A 16,727-nucleotide genomic window follows, 5' to 3' on the forward strand; every position below is an offset into this window, starting at 1 on the left:
GCAGAGGGACAAAGATGATGCTGAGCAGAGGGGACTACTTGGGATCATCTCTGTCTGCTCCAGGCTTGTGGTCTTTGGAAGAGATTTAATCTTTACCTCCTCCCAAGAATCAAGGTACAAACAAATTTTTTCCAGCTGTTTTGAGTTAGCACTCTGGAGGGAATTTCACTTAAGGCTATTTTAGTCACACCGTTTTCATTTTGTAGTGTCTGAGTTACTGATTTTAAAAAAAACCAAACTCCCTGGCAACAAAAATGGGGGGTGATGTGTTCTATGCCAAACAGACAAGAGAAAAAACAATCTGAAGGAATTTGCCCCAAGATGGCAGATTGATCTTCAGAGCCCAAGAAAAGGAATCAAGGGCACAGATAAAACTTCTCCTGGTCAGAAACATCAGATGCCTGGGATGAAGAACTGGGAGGCAGAGCTGTTTAATTCCTGACTGTTGGTCCTCCAGGACAGCAACAGAGCATCCTCCTGAGCGACAGCCAGGCTGCTGCAGCACAGGCTGGCTGACACACAACACACTGCTGACAGTCCTGCAGGCAGCTGCCCGCTCCCCCACTATGGGTCACAAGATAGCCACTGAAGTCACCTGGCTTCACCCATCCATGAGAGTCCTCTCTTTATTTTCAAGTTCTCCAGCTCAGAATACACTAGAGGAGTCCCGATTCAAGTACAGAAAATTATCCCTCCTGCCACACCAGGAGTACTGTGTCCAGTTCTGGTCTCCTCAATTCAAGAAAGATGCAGACAGACCGGACAGGGTCCAAAGGAGATGATCAAAGGTGCTAAGAACCTGCCCTATGCAAAAAGACTGAAGGAGCTAGGTCTCTTGGAGAAAAGAGGAGTCTGGGGGAATCTCATCACAGTATTCCAGTACTTACAGGGTGGCTACAAAGCGGATGAAGGCTCTCCCTTCACAAGGAGCCACACGGAAAAGACAAGGGGCAACGGGTACAAGTTGCACTGGGAGAGGTTTCAACTCAATATAAGAAAGAAAAATTACAGAGTGAGAACAATCAATCACAAACCTCACCAGGGATGTGGTAGAGCTGCCATCGCTGGAGGTTTTCAAGATGAGATGGGACAGGGTACAAAATCATCTCATCTAGGCTCCCTTTCTGACGAAAGGTTGGAACAGATGATCTTTGAGGTCCCTTCCAACCTGGGCTGTTCTATGGTTCTGATTCTAAAATGCAGCTTAAAGACTTTTCTTCAATCCTTGAAGAACACAATTACAGATCACTTCCTAAATTAAGTTGTTATACTTTTTCAACCCACAAGTTGATTCATTAAATTCATGCAGCACCTTCAGAGCCCAAGCAGCAGATAAAATTCTCAAGCCTAAGTATCCTCAGTAGTGATACCACTGACAGTATAGAAAATCCCAACCTAAGATGTGCTGCATGAGATCTGTTGTTTGTTTTTCTAACTGACTCCTATTTAGCTCCTTATGAAAAAGCCAAATTTTTGGACCAGTACTATCATCCTAATATCTCCCTATGGGACACAATACTTTTATAGAAAAGACCAGTACTGCAGCCTCACTGAATCCTCAGATCTTTTGATAACTTATGACTTTACTGCATAAGATGTTTGCAGCTTGAATACAAACCTATTTTAATTTTCAAACCACACAATCCTTAGTGACCATTAAGAGAGCCAATGCAGCAAGTTCTCAATGGAACTGTAGTAGGAGTTACTTGACAAACACGACTAGTTTTTAGAAATGCTAATCACTTATACTTTCCGCTAATTTTACTTGAGGAGCTGCCATTTGGCTTGACGCTCAGGAGCTATCAGAGGACTCAAATTTGGCCTATTGCCTTGCCTTGCTATACTCTCCTCTGTTTTCACAGCTTACCAGACAGATCTAGCTGTCCAACACAGGACAAGACCAATGAGAGAACAGCAACAGGACAGAGTAACACAGAGGATGTGTTAATGGAACTGTTCATTTAAGCCATTCAGCTCTTCCCTCTGTGTGAAAGCACCCAGAGATACCTGGATTCGTTTACTCATGCTCCCAGATGATGTCTCACCCAGCCTTCTAAGCTGTCCTTTCAGTGTGCTCAGGAAGATCATGTTAGTTGGGGCTCCAAGAGCACTACAGAAAGTCACCTAGTTATTCTTTTCAATGTCAGCTTTATGTACAATAAAAATAATCCTTAATTAAAACTATTATGCAGAAAAAGAAAACATTCCCAAGCTCTGATCTCTGTGAAAGGAAGGTCTGTATGGATGTTGATGCTGTTTTCAAAATAAGAAGGGAGAAAAGTCCAATAAAAGGTTTTCTGCTGATATCTCCTAAAATCAACTTTCAGATAAGAGATCTTCAAGATGTTTTTAAACTGGTAGATCCTGCATTATGGGAAATCAAAACTCAAACCCCTACAGCCAGAGACAGAAACAGAGAGAGGCCCATGTAGGGAGTTAGAATTACAGACTCTCCCCAGCCAATTTTGTCCATGTTGACAGGCAAACAGTACAGGAAATCAAGTTTCTACCTGGCTGCCCTTGGTCAAGTGACATACTGTCCTGATTTTGGCTGTGATAGAATTAGTTTTCTTCTTAGTAGCCAGTGCAGTGCTGTGTTTTGGATTTGGTGTAAAAAAAATGTTGATGGCACATGGATGGTTTCAGTTGTTGCTGGGTGGTGTTTGTACTAGGTCAAGGACCTTCTAGTTTTTTGGGCCCTGCCAGTAGAGGGCTGGAGGGCCACAGGGAGCTGGGAGTGGACACAGCCAGGACAGCTGACCCAAACTAGCCAACTAGCCAGAGAGGTATTCCACACCATGGGACATCATACTTGGTACATAAACTAGGGGCTGGGCGTGGGGTGGCTGGAGCTGCCGATTGCTGCTCAGGGACTGTCTGGGCATCGGTCAGTGGGTGGTGAGCAGTTGGTACATCACCTGTTTTATTTTCTCCCTTCCCTTTGGATTTCATTCCTCTCCCCTTCTCCCTCCTTTTCATTATAACTGTTATTGTTATTATTTTGTCCTCCTTGGTTTATTTTATCTCGTTTATTAAATTGTTCTTATCTCAACCCTCAAGTTTTACATTCCTTCTCAATTCTCCTCCCCACCCCTCTGAGTGAGAGGGTAGCGAGCTAGCAGCTGTGTGGCGCTTAACTACCAGCCGGGGTTAAACCATGACACTTTCAAATGCATATCAAGCTTACTATGACCACTGAGTGTTAAAAGTAGTCATGCATCTGCATCAAAACAATGTCTCAGACTACTGAAAATTAAGAAGTCACTTTTTTTTGAAAGTACTAAACAAAGTTGTATACAGGTTTTACATTCTGAAAAGCAATGTCCTGGAAAGGGGAAAAAGAGCACTTCATAGCCTATTTAAAATTAGTTAAATTTTTTTTTTTTTTCATACACAGAATGAACCACACTGATGCAAGCATCCAGACAGGCAAATGACAGAAATTATATGATATTTGATGTATATGATGTATAGTGCTACAACCCACAGTACATGCCAATCTCCTTTACAGAGTAACTCGGACTACTAAACTCAGGATAAAATCCTTCAAGATTTAGCATAAAGATCAGTCAAAAGAAGCAACTTAATACTTAGGCAACACTTAAATCCCACTTTGTCACAAAATCAATAATATGGGAGAAATAACAGCATAAAAGCTGCTGTTAGACTCTGCAGCATTAGAACAGACATTTGTCACCTTCCACTCTTGATCCAGAGAGAAACATGTAGTTTTCAAGACATGCAGCAAAGGTTGTATTTCTTTCCCCTGATCCAAAGGCTTGTGAGAAGGCCACAGTTAAGCCTCTGAACTTGTTTTATGGATGAGGCTTAATTGCTTCCTTCAGTTTCACTGGTGGACAGAAAAGCACTCTCAGAAGACCTGTTTAGCATCATTAATTGCATTCCTGAGAATATACAGAAAGCATCTAGAGCTCAAAATAAATTCCTTCATGCAGGTCTCAAACCTTTATATCAAAAATGTTAATGTATTTTTATAGCATTAATAAACAGAATTAAACTTTGTACTGGTTTTGGCTTGGATAGAGTTAAATTTCTTCACAGTAGCTTGTACATGGCTGTGTTTTGGATTTGTGTTGTAAACAGCATTGATAACACAGGGATGTTTTAGTTACTGACGACCAGCACTTACACAGAGTCAGAGCCATGTCTGCTCCTCACCCCACCCCAGCAAGCAGTCTGGGGGGCAAAAAGAGCTGGGAGGGGACACAGCCAGGATGCCCGACCCCAACTGACCCAAGGGATAGTCCAGACCATATAACATCAGGCTCAGCAATAAAAGCTGGGGGTAAAGAATGAGGGAGGGGGGGACATTCAGACTGATGGAGTTTGTCTTCCCAAGTAACAGTTACACGTGATGGAGCCCTGCTCTCCTGGGGATAGCTGAGCACCTGCCTGCCAATGGGAAGCAGTGAATGAATTCCTTGGTTTGCTTTGATTGTGTGCGTAGCTTTTGCTTTTCCTAATAAATTGTCTTTATCTCAACCCATGAGTTTTCTCACTTTTACCCTTCCAGTTCTCTCTCCCATCCCAGTGGAGGACTGAGCAAGCCGCTGTTTCCAGCTGGGGTTAAACCACGACAACCCTTTTTGGCGCCCAACATGGAGCTCAAAGGGTTTGAGATTATGACAGATTTGATTGGATATGCTAGATAGTAGCTGAACAGCAATAACCAGTATAAACTCTAACTAGCAGGCTCCTCTGCTTGCCTTACTGTATGGTAGAATCTAGTGCTTGTTAGCGGCTGCCTTTTGCTTTCATTGCTTGCTGTACTGCTTATAATCTGACTCTGCTGTGCCTGGGAACACTTTGACAACAGCAGTGCTGATATGCCTGGGCTGGCAGATGGCCAGGGCATGGCTGCTGTTCCTATGCTGCTATACTGGACAGGCTGGAACTCCAGCGTGAACCTGAATCGAAGGGACTCTGACCTGTGCATGAGTCCACACAGAAGCAGAACACCCCGAAGCGTCTGCGGTCATGGACAAGTCCATGCCAGAGTAAGTACATCTCAAAGTGTCTGTGGCCATGGTTATGTCTGTGCTGCAGCAGGTATACTTCTGAAGGAATTGTGACCTGAGGATAAATCCGTGCTGCAGCAAGTACAGCTTGAAGCATCAGTGGCTGTGAATGAGGTCATGCTGGAATACCTCAAAGCTACAGATAAGCCCACAACAGAGCAGGTACACCCCTGAAGGAACTGTGGCCATGGATAAGGCCACGTTGGAGCAGGTACCTTCCTGAAGGAACTGTCGCTGAAGGCAAGGCCACGCTGGAGCAGGAGTATCTCTGAAGGCATTGTGGCCCATGAATAAGACTGTGCTGGAGCACATGCACCTCAAAGCAACTGTGGCTGTGATTAAGCCTACACCACAGCAGGTATGCCCCTGAAGAGACTCATAGATAAGGCTCCACTCGGAGCAGTTACAACCCTCAGGGACTGCAGTCCATGGAGAAGTCCAAGCTGAAGCAGGGGCAAGGGGAGTTCATTGCAATGTTAAACCCTATGACCTGGCCCAAAGGGACCGGGGTAAAGATTGTAATGGAAATACCTTTAAATTGTTGTAACACATGATTTGAGTTACATGTGATGCAATTACTATAGTAGGAACCACCAAGAAGCAGTGCAAATGCAGCAGTGACCTGACCTGGGCTTCGGTGCCCACTAACTCCATGTAACACACTACCTCTCATGTCCTGAGCAATCACTGTAACAGATCGAGCCCAAATTCATGGACTAAATGAACTCAGTGGGCATTTGTGGACATTTAACAGACATTTCACAGGGGTGGTCCATAGACTAAGGGAATGATATCTGTGTATATATCAAAGAATGTGAAGAGGGAGGGAGTGGTTAATGAGGATGTACTGGATAATATGTGACCTGAGCATGATGTAAATAGTATGGAATAAGGGGTTGAGAATGTACTGGTCTGGGCTGGAATAGAGTTAAATTTCTTCACAGTAGCTTGTACATGGCTGTGTTTTGGATTTGTGTTGTAAACAGCATTGATAACACAGGGATGTTTTAGTTACTGACGACCAGCACTTACACAGAGTCAGAGCCATGTCTGCTCCTCACCCCACCCCAGCAAGCAGTCTGGGGGGCAAAAAGAGCTGGGAGGGGACACAGCCAGGATGCCCGACCCCAACTGACCCAAGGGATAGTCCAGACCATATAACATCAGGCTCAGCAATAAAAGCTGGGGGTAAAGAATGAGGAAGGGGGGGACATTCAGACTGATGGAGTTTGTCTTCCCAAGTAACAGTTACACATGATGGAGCCCTGCTCTCCTGGGGATAGCTGAGCACCTGCCTGCCAATGGGAAGCAGTGAATGAATTCCTTGTTTTGCTTTGATTGTGTGCGCAGCTTTTGCTTTTCCTAATAAATTGTCTTTATCTCAGCCCATGATTTTTCTCACTTTTACCCTTCCAGTTTTCTCCCCCATCCCAGTGGAGGACTGAGTGAGCAGCTGTGTGGGGCTTAGTTGCCTGCATTAAACCACAACAATACCACAGGATCTTAAAGTACCGAGGGATCAGAACAAAAATGTTAGCCAATGCTTATTTACCCATCTGCCCCACCTTCTCCAAAACCTTCCAATTAAACCCAACTTTTCTGCCCAGTAGAGAGCTCCTCAAAGGATTTACCCAACTTTAAGACAGAAAGAAAGTGTCATGGCTTGACAGTGCTGTTCAATGATGTTAAAGCAAAGCAAGAAGGTTCTTATCCTGCTAGGTACAACATGGATTTACATCAATTCTTATGACAAGGCAGAAGTACATTTCTTACATTCTTCTCACACTTAAAAAGTGTCCTAAAATCTTAGGAGATTTTATATTGTAAAGTATTGATTTCAATCACAATGCCAATGATGAAAAAAAGGCAAAATGCTTTCAAAGCTTTCAGTTTCAGCCATGGCACACTTTTTTATTAGAGCGGAAATACACTAACTGCTTGGGAGCCTCTAATGGGACAATGGCTTATGTCCATCAAAGCTTGTGTGTGTTCCCTTTTCTGGCTACACTATTCTCCCTCCATCCCCAAGGCCAACTTTGGTGCACTGGAAGACCACAGGCCAGGCTGACTGAACTCTATAATGGAGCAAAACAGTTTTCTTTTGGCCAGATTAGTTTTCTGCAACTGAACAGGTGATATACGATACAGTGTGAAAGAGCCAGTGGAGAGGCAGGAACATGTATCCAGGCACGGAACATGCCCCTTTCAACAGAACCAAGTTGTTAATTCAGCTTAAGCCATAACATGAAACCTCAGCTTGAAAATGCAAGTGTAACTTCCTGTCACTTACTTGAATCCATTCCCGTTCCATCATCCAAAAAACACAGCATGAATCCACCTCGTAGGTCTTCCCGTCGCTCTACAAGAGAGGAGTTATTCACTACTCCCACAAGCAAAAGTTGAAAGTTCCATAAAATGGAATCAGCGTTCATGACAGAAGTAACACAACAAAGAGGACTTTCACAACCCCAATATGGCTAAGCTGTAAGAAGAAGCACCAGATTTTTGTTACAGAATAACTAGAATTTCTCCTGTACTTTAATCTGTATCTAAGTATATGCTACAAGAGTATATTGTAAAAGCAGGTTTCTTCAGCATCCAGTATAAACAACTACTCACTTTACCGGACCTCAGCTGAAGGCTGATCTAAGTGCTTGCCCAAGTTATTTGTAAAGGTACTATTTTTTGAAAGACAACAGGCACCTTGCACAGGACAGACAGTAGAATAATAATTTAGGTTGGAAAAGACCTTTTAGATCATTGAGTCCAACGATAAACCTAATACTGCCAATTTCACCAGTAAAATATGTCCCTAAGCACCACATCTACCCATCTTCTAAATACATGTAGAGGGTGACTCAACCATCTCCCTGGGCAGCCTGTTCCAATGCCCAACCACCCTTTCAGTGAAGAAATGTTTCCTAATAGCCAAACTAAAACTCCCCTGGCACAACTTGAGGCCATTTCTCCTTGTCCTATCGCTCATTACTTGGGAAAAGAGACCGACTCCCACCTCACTGCAACCTCCTTTCAGGCAGTTGTAGAGAGGAATAAGGTCTCCCAAGCCTCCTTTTCTCCAGACTAAAAAACTCCAGTTCCCTCAGCCACTCCTTGTAAGACTTGTTCTCCAGACCTTTCACCAGGTTCTTTGTAGCAGCTTTCACCAGTGCCATTCTTTTGACATGCTCCAGCACCTCAATGTCTGTCTGGTGAGGGGCCCAAAGCTATGCACAATGCTGTGTTCAAACACCGTCACTCTTATTTTACCAAGTACAAGACACATATGCAGCCTAAATCTACGTTAACTACTGACTTAACTGCTGACATGCAAGGAAACAGCAGGAGTTACTTACCAGTATAAATATCTATTCTCGTGGCATCTGCATCTCTACAAAGCAATAAAAACACTATCAGTATACAAATGTCAAATAGTAAAGATGTTAAAATCCAGACACATGCAATACTTTCCAAAATGCACTGGCTGCACCGATCAAAATCCACAAAGGCCCCACAGTCAGCACTAACAGACAAGTTAAAAGACATATTGTTCTATTTTTTCCTACTTGAACTCAAACTCCAGCACAAGACATTACTGCCACACAACTACAGTTATCACTGGCTTTTTAACAAGAGAGGGGCGGGGGTGTCAAATAAGCACACACTTCTGAGCTCCCTCCTGTATGAAACAAACAATACTGACATTTTTTCTGTCAAGCTGCTGATGGGAAGTTTAAGAACTCACATAAAACTCCATCCAAATACATTGAAGGTTGTCATAGGAAACTTTCATGTTGTTACAAGATCATTTAAGTAAAGCTCTTCATACACTGTGCACCCTCCTCTGTGTTTGAAAAAGCAGCATATACAGCACTACTGCCCTCTTCTCAAAACCATTTTAAAATTTATTTTTCATGTAGATTGTCACATACCCTTCGTTTGCTGATCAAAAGAGTGCAGTTGTCATGTTATAACAAAACCTTGTTTCCCAAATTCCAAAGTCACTTTTTCTTTGTATCTCCAGCCAAGTACCACTACCTTCTTCCCAGAAGGCCAACCTCTCTTTTGTCAGAGAAGGAACCAAGAGGTTGAAGAGAAAACCACCCACCGATCTCAAGGATGCTGCTGTTAAGAGAACGGCAACAGTGCAGGCGCACACATGGCTGTTTTTTCCTACACAGAAGTCTTCCAGTTTCAACTCCTTACATTACAAACCACATAGTGTGACAATTCATGCGTGATAGAAAATTATCTCAAAATATTTCCATAATGCCTCATCAGAACATTTTGTGATGCTTCATAGAAAGTTATCCCAAAATATTTCCATAATGCCTCATCAGAACATTTTGTGCAGCTGAAGAGATAAGTATGCAAGGCTTCCCAAACGCAAACCTGAGAAATATGGCCTAAAAAATTCAACTTCCAAATATCAAGCCTCCTCTCCAGCATCACAATAGCTCTAACTGTTCCTGCTTTATTTTTCAGCATCCTGCTTCTATTTCATTTTCATCCTACCACCATACTTGATAGTAAGAGTCATGGATTATCTAAGGTATCTTAAGAGAGCTCCAGCAATTATTATTTTACCAATTTCTTTAAACAAAAAGGCAGACTTATTTTGTGTGACTTCTAACAATCTCCCTTCCAATATGAGTTGTTCTATGACCAAGTCAAACTTATCTTTTCAGGAATAATACTTTTTTTTTCCCCCAGGGGGTAGATATGGTGATATAAGAGGACCAAGGGAAATATTCATACTAAGCTACACAGAAGTCTTCTATTTTATATTTTTCGTTAAGTCTACTAGAAGTGAAAATTGTTCAAGCTCAACAGACAGACAGGCTAATTAAATCTTAACTGAATTCACGTTGGGAATTAGGCACTTTCAGGTACATACCTGGCATTATCTACAAGTTCAGCAAGGGCACCAAACAAGAACTCATGGGTAGTTCTGCAATGAAACACAGGATCAGCAGGGTTAACACAGACACTCAAAAAGAGAGGCCTTTAAATAAAGAAAAACCTCAATCACATTTTAAACAAATGCAATTGTACATCTCCAATGCTAATGTCTGCCACTGACAGAAGACTAGAAATGAACCTTCTACTATCTACCAGAGGCAGACATGCAGCAGACAAGCTGCCCCGTGGAGTCTGATTTGACAAACCGCTGCTCACTATGGTCTAAAACGTACTGCACAGTGAACGAACACAGCAGAGAAAAAATATTGACCTAATGAACCAACCTATGAACCACCCATCAATTCATATAAAAACTTAATTATTCACCAGTGACAGGTCTGCTCATGGCAACTAAACACTGCCTATATGTGAAACACAGACAAATAAGGATTATGCACAATGTTCATCTCCCCCATGCACATATTCACTTTGCAGAAGTTATTTCTGACAGGGAGATGCTTCCAGATCCTGGGAGACTTCCAATAGCTGCAATTGTTCCTAATCCAGAGGAGTACAGTCTTCTTCCACCACTGTATGATACCCAAACTCAACACTAAAATCATCTAGCTGGGTGCCCCTTCAGCACAATCTCAAAAGCCATGTTTAGTTTCCAGCCTCTTAACTGTCACCTTTTATAAGCACCACCTCTTCGAAAGTCATTAGTTAGTGCCTCAACCTTGAAAGAAGATACATGGTGAGAAAACCTTACAGAGCTAATAAAGTCATTACAATACATTATCTGCCAAGATGTAGTATCTCCACTGAGTGCTCAACTTAGTGACCTATCTTCAAAATCTAACAATTGTTTCAAATCTCAATAAGCCACATCAACCCCAATACTAACAGCAGCTACAAGACCTGGAAAAACAGTTAGTGCAATCTGTTGCTTCTCTAAGATGCTTGATGAAGAGATCAAATCCTGAGAAACGTTTTTATCAACATGTTTCAGTTTACATGGAACCTCTTCACATATAATGTGTTTTCACTACTACAGAAAAAGGCCAAGTGACCAAACAGAAAGTGACTTACTCATATTTTCAGCTTCTTAAGAACTGATACATAGGTACTTCCCACACACAAAATATATAGCTGTCCATAATGCTAATAATCACAAAATAAACTTTCATATCCATCGCCACTGTCATGACACCTAGCTCATCAATGCAGCTCCAATCAGAAGTAAACCACATTAGATTTCACAATTATAACTAGAACCACGAGAATGGAGATTTCCATCTCTGCAAGCTCCCACTTGCCTAAGCAGAGACAAGAGACAGAAGGGAATGGTTTTTGAAGACTACCTTCCCAATCACAAAGCTTCCACAGAAGCTCAAACCTGGTATTCTTTCCTTTGAGCACAATTTCCTGTGCACAGGTTTCAAGTGCTCTCTCAAGCCTACAAGCACCTATTCAGTTCCAAAAATCAACATCCCAGCAGTTTATTTAGGAAGTAACCCATGTCAGGAAAAATCCATAAGCAAATGCATGCTTTAGCACTAGTAACTGTGCTTCGCTAGCAGCTTTTACTCTAGAATTTAAAGAATGCTTCAACTTAAGGAAAAGGTGCAAATAAGATACAAATAGGGACTTCCAAAGAAAGATATTGGAACAAAATAGCTGAAAACATAGCTGCATATAACAAGAGGCAGGAGAAAAAAACAGCCTGACACCACACTCAACTTGAAGATGTACCAAAACTGGAACCTCTTGTGCTGACACAGGCAAAGTGGAACCTTGCTACAGGCAAGTGAAATCCAGTCCAGCTATTATTTATCACTAACAAAAGTGTATATACACTAATATCTTCTCTTCAGTATACTAATCTCAACACTCACACTGAACTTGTCAATATCAAAGGGTTTTGGCCCGATTCAATCAGCTCAGCTTAAACAAAAACCATGGTTTTGACTTTTACAGTCAGAAGTACCTGAAATACTTAACATCCAATTGGTGACAGTGTTCCCTCACCTCCCAAAAAACCACTTGGGATTATTTTACTTACAATATAAGTTAAAAAAAAAAAGCCACAAGGCAAGCTGTTGACAAAATGGAGACTATTAGAGCTCGCACATAACCTGGAAACACCTAAGCATGAGCTAGGTGCACATCATCAGAGGTAACATACCTCTATCAGTCAGAGCACTTGAAATACAACTACTACTGATCATACAACTGATGATAAGATGGGGGGGGGGGGGGGGGGGAAGTGTTATCAAAATCTGAGTCTCAGTGACAACTCATCTTGGCGGAAGCACTCTGGTTTAGACCTTCCTAAACTTCCAACTTTCATTTGAGACAGCTCCAGGCTTGACAAGAAACAGAACAGGGAAGTGCAATGCTCCCAATTTATTGAAATTTGGATTACAAAAGGTCAAGTCAGACAATTCTGTAGAACATGACTGATTTCAAACACCTCCACAAACAACCATTTGGAGTAACCGTTTGGGAAGAAAAGCTTGTTTTGTGAGCAGTTCTTGGAGGATCATCCTTGTTTGAACCCAGTTGAACTCCTGATCCTGCATAGTCAGACAAGTACCTAATTACTAATGAAAGATGTAGGACTTCATATTTGTTCTGAAGAAGGCTACATCTAGGAAAATGTTCAAGTGTGGCCTCTGCATCAGAAACAATAGCTATCCTCTCAGCACTGCATGATTTCAGGCCAGAACAGAAAACATGCACAAGAAGAAATGGGAGAGCTTAGGGGGTGGGAGCTTGCTGGTCTGTTATTACTAGTATTCCTCAAGTCCACCATTCAGTCATTTTGAAGTCTTTCTGTTTCAGTGATCTTCTTCCACTTGAGCTGTATTGAACAGGACAATTCTAGTTACAGAAAAAATACTCAAGTTCAATCACAAGCTAAATCCTTCCTACTGGCAGGAGACAATTTCAGCTGTTCAACTTTCAACAAATTCCTTCCATCTTGCATTACAAATATCCAAAATATGCAAAAACAACTTGGTTGGGCTCAGGTGTGGTTTTGTAAGCATCTCAATGAATGGCTTTGGAAGCATCTTAAAGCTACAGCAATTCAATTTTAAGAAAAACTAATGGGAAGGCAAGTAGATGGCTCTGGAAGTCATAAAAACAATGCACAGGTAATTTGCACATGCTTACACACAGTGATTTTCATTCTAGGATCTAAAAGAACTTTCACATAGAAACATAGAATGGTTTGGATTGGAAGGGACCTGTAAAAGCCATCTAGTCCAACCCACAGCTGCAATGAGCAGGCACACCTTCAACTGGATTAGGCTGCTCAGAGCCCTGCCCAACCTGACCCTGAATGCTTCCAAGGATGGGGAATCTACCACCTCTCTGCACAATCTCTGCCAGCGCCTCACCACCTTCATAAAAAAATTCTTCCTTCTATCTAGTCTGAATCTACTCTCTTTTAGTTGAAAGCCACTATCCCTTGTCCTTTCACTACAGGCCCTGCTAAGAAGTCTGCTCCCAGTCAACTACTCATCAAGAAAAGCACTGGAAAACTTGGAAAAGCACAGTGGTATTTTTATTTTTTTACAAAATGGCAACAGAAGTGATTCAGGTACTTGCTGTGAAATTTGCCGTCAGGCATGGAAGCTTTAAGAAGTTGTTGGAAAGATCTACAGCAAGTTCTCAAGTTCAGGGACCAGATAAACTGTCTTCTGTAAAGCACTTCAGACCAAGTAGTCTCTGTTAGACATACTAAAACTTTTCCTAAAGTAAGTCTCACAAAAGGAGAAAAAAGTAAGCCATGGTTTCCTTCTGCACCTCAACAGTTAGATGGATGATTTTTAATGGCTATTTTAAAGTACTTCTACCTCCATGACCATAAGAACATCTTTAGCACTGAAATGAAATTTTTTCTGAGATGGTATGGTTTTCCTCAGCAACAGAGAATAGTCCAGAAGACAAGAGTCTCTATTATCAGAAGTCTTATGCTGTTCTTTGGTTGGTTTTGAGGTTTTGTTGTTGTTTTTTTCTCAGGGGAGCAGGGCAATTCTTTATTTGTCATGGGTTGGTAGGGAGGTTGGTTTGGCTATTTTTTGCTTTTAAAATTATTTCCATTGTTTCCATTCCCATTCTTAGGGAAGCATTTAGCCTGGGCGTTGATCTTCGAAAGGCTCTTCATTCACGATGGACAAGAAGCCCTGGCTTTGGCTTATTCATATGCTTTAGCTTCCAGCTCCCTCTAACAATTCCGTAATGCAGTTATGCACTGCAGACATGTAGCACACCAGAAGTAGACCAGCAGCATACGCAGAACAGAAAGTAAGGTGGCAACATGAAGTAGCTTTAATATTTAATACTCCAGAGCAGCAACAACACATCAGCCTTTTCTGCAGCACAGACATTATCTTCTTAATAAGATGGCGAGTTCTGGTGTTCTGCAGGCAAACACAAACTGCTGATAGAGCTCTGACATACAGTCTTCTAATCCATAAAAATGTTTGTTTCCTGCAGCTGCACATGCAGATTTCACAGATCAATCACAGACCAGGAACATGGTTCAGTATTGTCCATCATCTTCAGGCACTAGACTGCACTCTGTGTGCAACTGCCATCAGCCAAGCCAGAAAACAAAGCCACAGGTCATGGACCCAAAGGCGACACCAGGCTGTTACTAGGTTTCTTCTCCTGTGCAATAACTCACTACCTTCCTGATCTTGAACAAAAACCAGATCATAATGCTCTTGGCACATGTGTAGGTGAGATTAGTCTTACTTGCTTTTGCAGATGTATCATGTTACCAACAAAGCCAGACAGATCTACTTTGAAATCAAGTCACTCATATTTCTGTGCATGAGAAGCCTTTAGATTGCTGCAGACCACTGCTGCCCCTCACTCTAAGCTTGCCTGCACACACTGAAAAGGGAAATTAAAAGATAAGCCTGCACTTTTACTTCTTCTTCTATTGATGGTAACAATAAGACTCAACTCTTCCAAAAAACATTAGATGACAACCTTACACCGGTGACCAGTTGATCAAAAAGAAGAAACGCCAAGTGTCATTCCATGTTGTTCTTCCAAGGCGGCTCAGCCAGAACAAAACCTTCTTTTAAACCCTTCTGTGCACAGTACCACAAGGTCCAACAAGCAGGTCTCAGATGGGTGCTTAACCCTGCAAAGCACCGATTCCTGGTGGCGCTTCCCATTTTCTAGACACGCACTCAGAGGTAATTCACTTTAAACAAGAGCTTTGCCTCTTCTCAGATTTTATTTTGGGGCATTCCTCGGTGACGTGCAAAAGCCACAGCAGCTTCAAAGAGCCGACCAAAAGAAGGATGTCATGCTCCTGCTCGAAACAGACCAGCACAAAGCACCCAGGTGCGAAGGCGGCATGATGCAGCAGAGGGACAGTGGCCTACCTTCTGCGGGGAGCGCAGGGCCGCAGGAGGGCACCTGGCCAGCATGCCGCATCCGCTGCCTCCCGCAGCCCTGGCACCTGTCCAGTGCCCGCAAGTGATTCCCTGAGAACCGCAGGCCCATCCCCCGCACGACGGCAGTCCCGCCCGGGCGTGTCCGGCCGCGGCCAACAAAGCACCTAGGGCATGCGAGCCGGCGGCGCCGGGGCCGGCCGGGGCGGTTCAGCCCACGGCCCGGCCTCCAGCCATGCTCGCCCGCCACCGCGGGCACGCAGGAAGGCAGCCCGGGGGCGCAGGCAGCGGCACCACCCCACCGCGGCCCTGCCCGGCGGCCGCGGCGCGGCCCGGTACTCACGAGTTTGTGTGCAGGTACTCGAAGGTAAGCTGGGCCCGGTTCAGGCTGCTGTAATTAGCCAGGGCCATGGCGACGGCCGGGCCTGGGCCGCGCTCCGCGTGCACCGGCGGCCCCGCGCGCCTCGAGGCCTCCTCGCCCGCCGCCCGCTCCCCACCCCCGCCGCCGGTTACCGCCCCCGCCGAGAGGCCAGCACCGGGCCGCGATCGCCGGCCGCTCCCGCCGGCCCCTCTTTGTCTCCGCCGCGGCTACGATCGCGCCCCACCGCCGCCGCCGCCGCTGTCGCCCGCAGCCGCCCCTTCCCAGCGGGGCGGGGCCGGGTGCTCACCGCCCATTGGCCGGGCCGCGGCACGTGACGGCAGAGCCATGGCGCGGGCCGCCGCGGCTTCGCTGCCGCCGCGTGACGGGCGCGTTGGCCGGTGAGAGGCGGCCGCGGGCCGCGAGCGGTGGCCGGCCGTCCGCGAGACCCGCCCCTGGGCCCCTCCCGCCCCCGGCGCCGCGGGAGCAGCTGCCGCGCCCGGCCCGCCGCCTCCTGAGGAAATGCGGCCGCAACGGTGTGCGCGGGCGCGGGCGGCGAGCGGGGAGGGCGGGCACCGGGGCCCGGCGCGGCCCCTCGGGCTGGAGAGGCGGCCGCGGCGAGCGGGGCTCGGACGGCCCGGCTGACGGCAAATCCCGAGGCGGCGGAGCGGAGCAGGAGCGGCCTCCCCGTCCCCCGGAGTCACGGCGGCGGCGGCGGCGGTGGGCGCCGTGCGAGGTCCGCCGCTCCGCCCGAGGGAGGCGGCCCGCTGGGGGGACCTGCCGCGGAAGCCCCTCGGCTTCCGGCCTGGAGCGTGCGACCATCAGCGGCGGCCGTGACCCCTGGGGAAAGCCCTGGCGAGTCACTGAGGAGAAGCGGCTGAACGTGCCCATAACTTACTAAAACGCGTTAACAGAGAGGGTATATAAAATCAGGAATATTCTCACTTCAGCCCCGTGCCTTTGACTCTTCTTGAAATCCGGAGGGACTGAGTGAAGTGGGGCTGTCCTTGT

General features: G+C 45.0%; 1 protein-coding gene across 4 annotated transcripts in view; it reads right to left on the reverse strand.

Moving 5' to 3' along the window:
• The window catches only part of MORC2 (MORC family CW-type zinc finger 2), a 49,152-nt gene extending 33,151 nt beyond the window's left edge, over positions 1-16,001 (reverse strand). For 2 of the 4 annotated variants that reach the window (XM_040612173.1, XM_040612165.1), the window contains exons 1-4: positions 15,702-15,860; positions 9,934-9,987; positions 8,393-8,427; positions 7,330-7,398 (exon numbers count right to left, since the gene is read on the reverse strand). In XM_040612173.1, the coding sequence (XP_040468107.1) occupies positions 7,330-7,398; positions 8,393-8,427; positions 9,934-9,987; positions 15,702-15,769 (226 nt within the window). In that variant the 5' untranslated portion in view covers positions 15,770-15,860. Of the gene's footprint in view, positions 1-7,329; positions 7,399-8,392; positions 8,428-9,933; positions 9,988-15,701; positions 15,862-15,894 lie in introns of those variants that run through there. The other 2 variants (XM_040612183.1, XM_040612192.1) reach the window with 2 other exon arrangements.
• Between the last annotated feature and the right edge of the window lie 726 nt (positions 16,002-16,727).

Source organism: Falco naumanni, chromosome 1 (assembly GCF_017639655.2).
Source record: "Falco naumanni isolate bFalNau1 chromosome 1, bFalNau1.pat, whole genome shotgun sequence".
NCBI classification, from domain to species: domain Eukaryota; kingdom Metazoa; phylum Chordata; class Aves; order Falconiformes; family Falconidae; genus Falco; species Falco naumanni.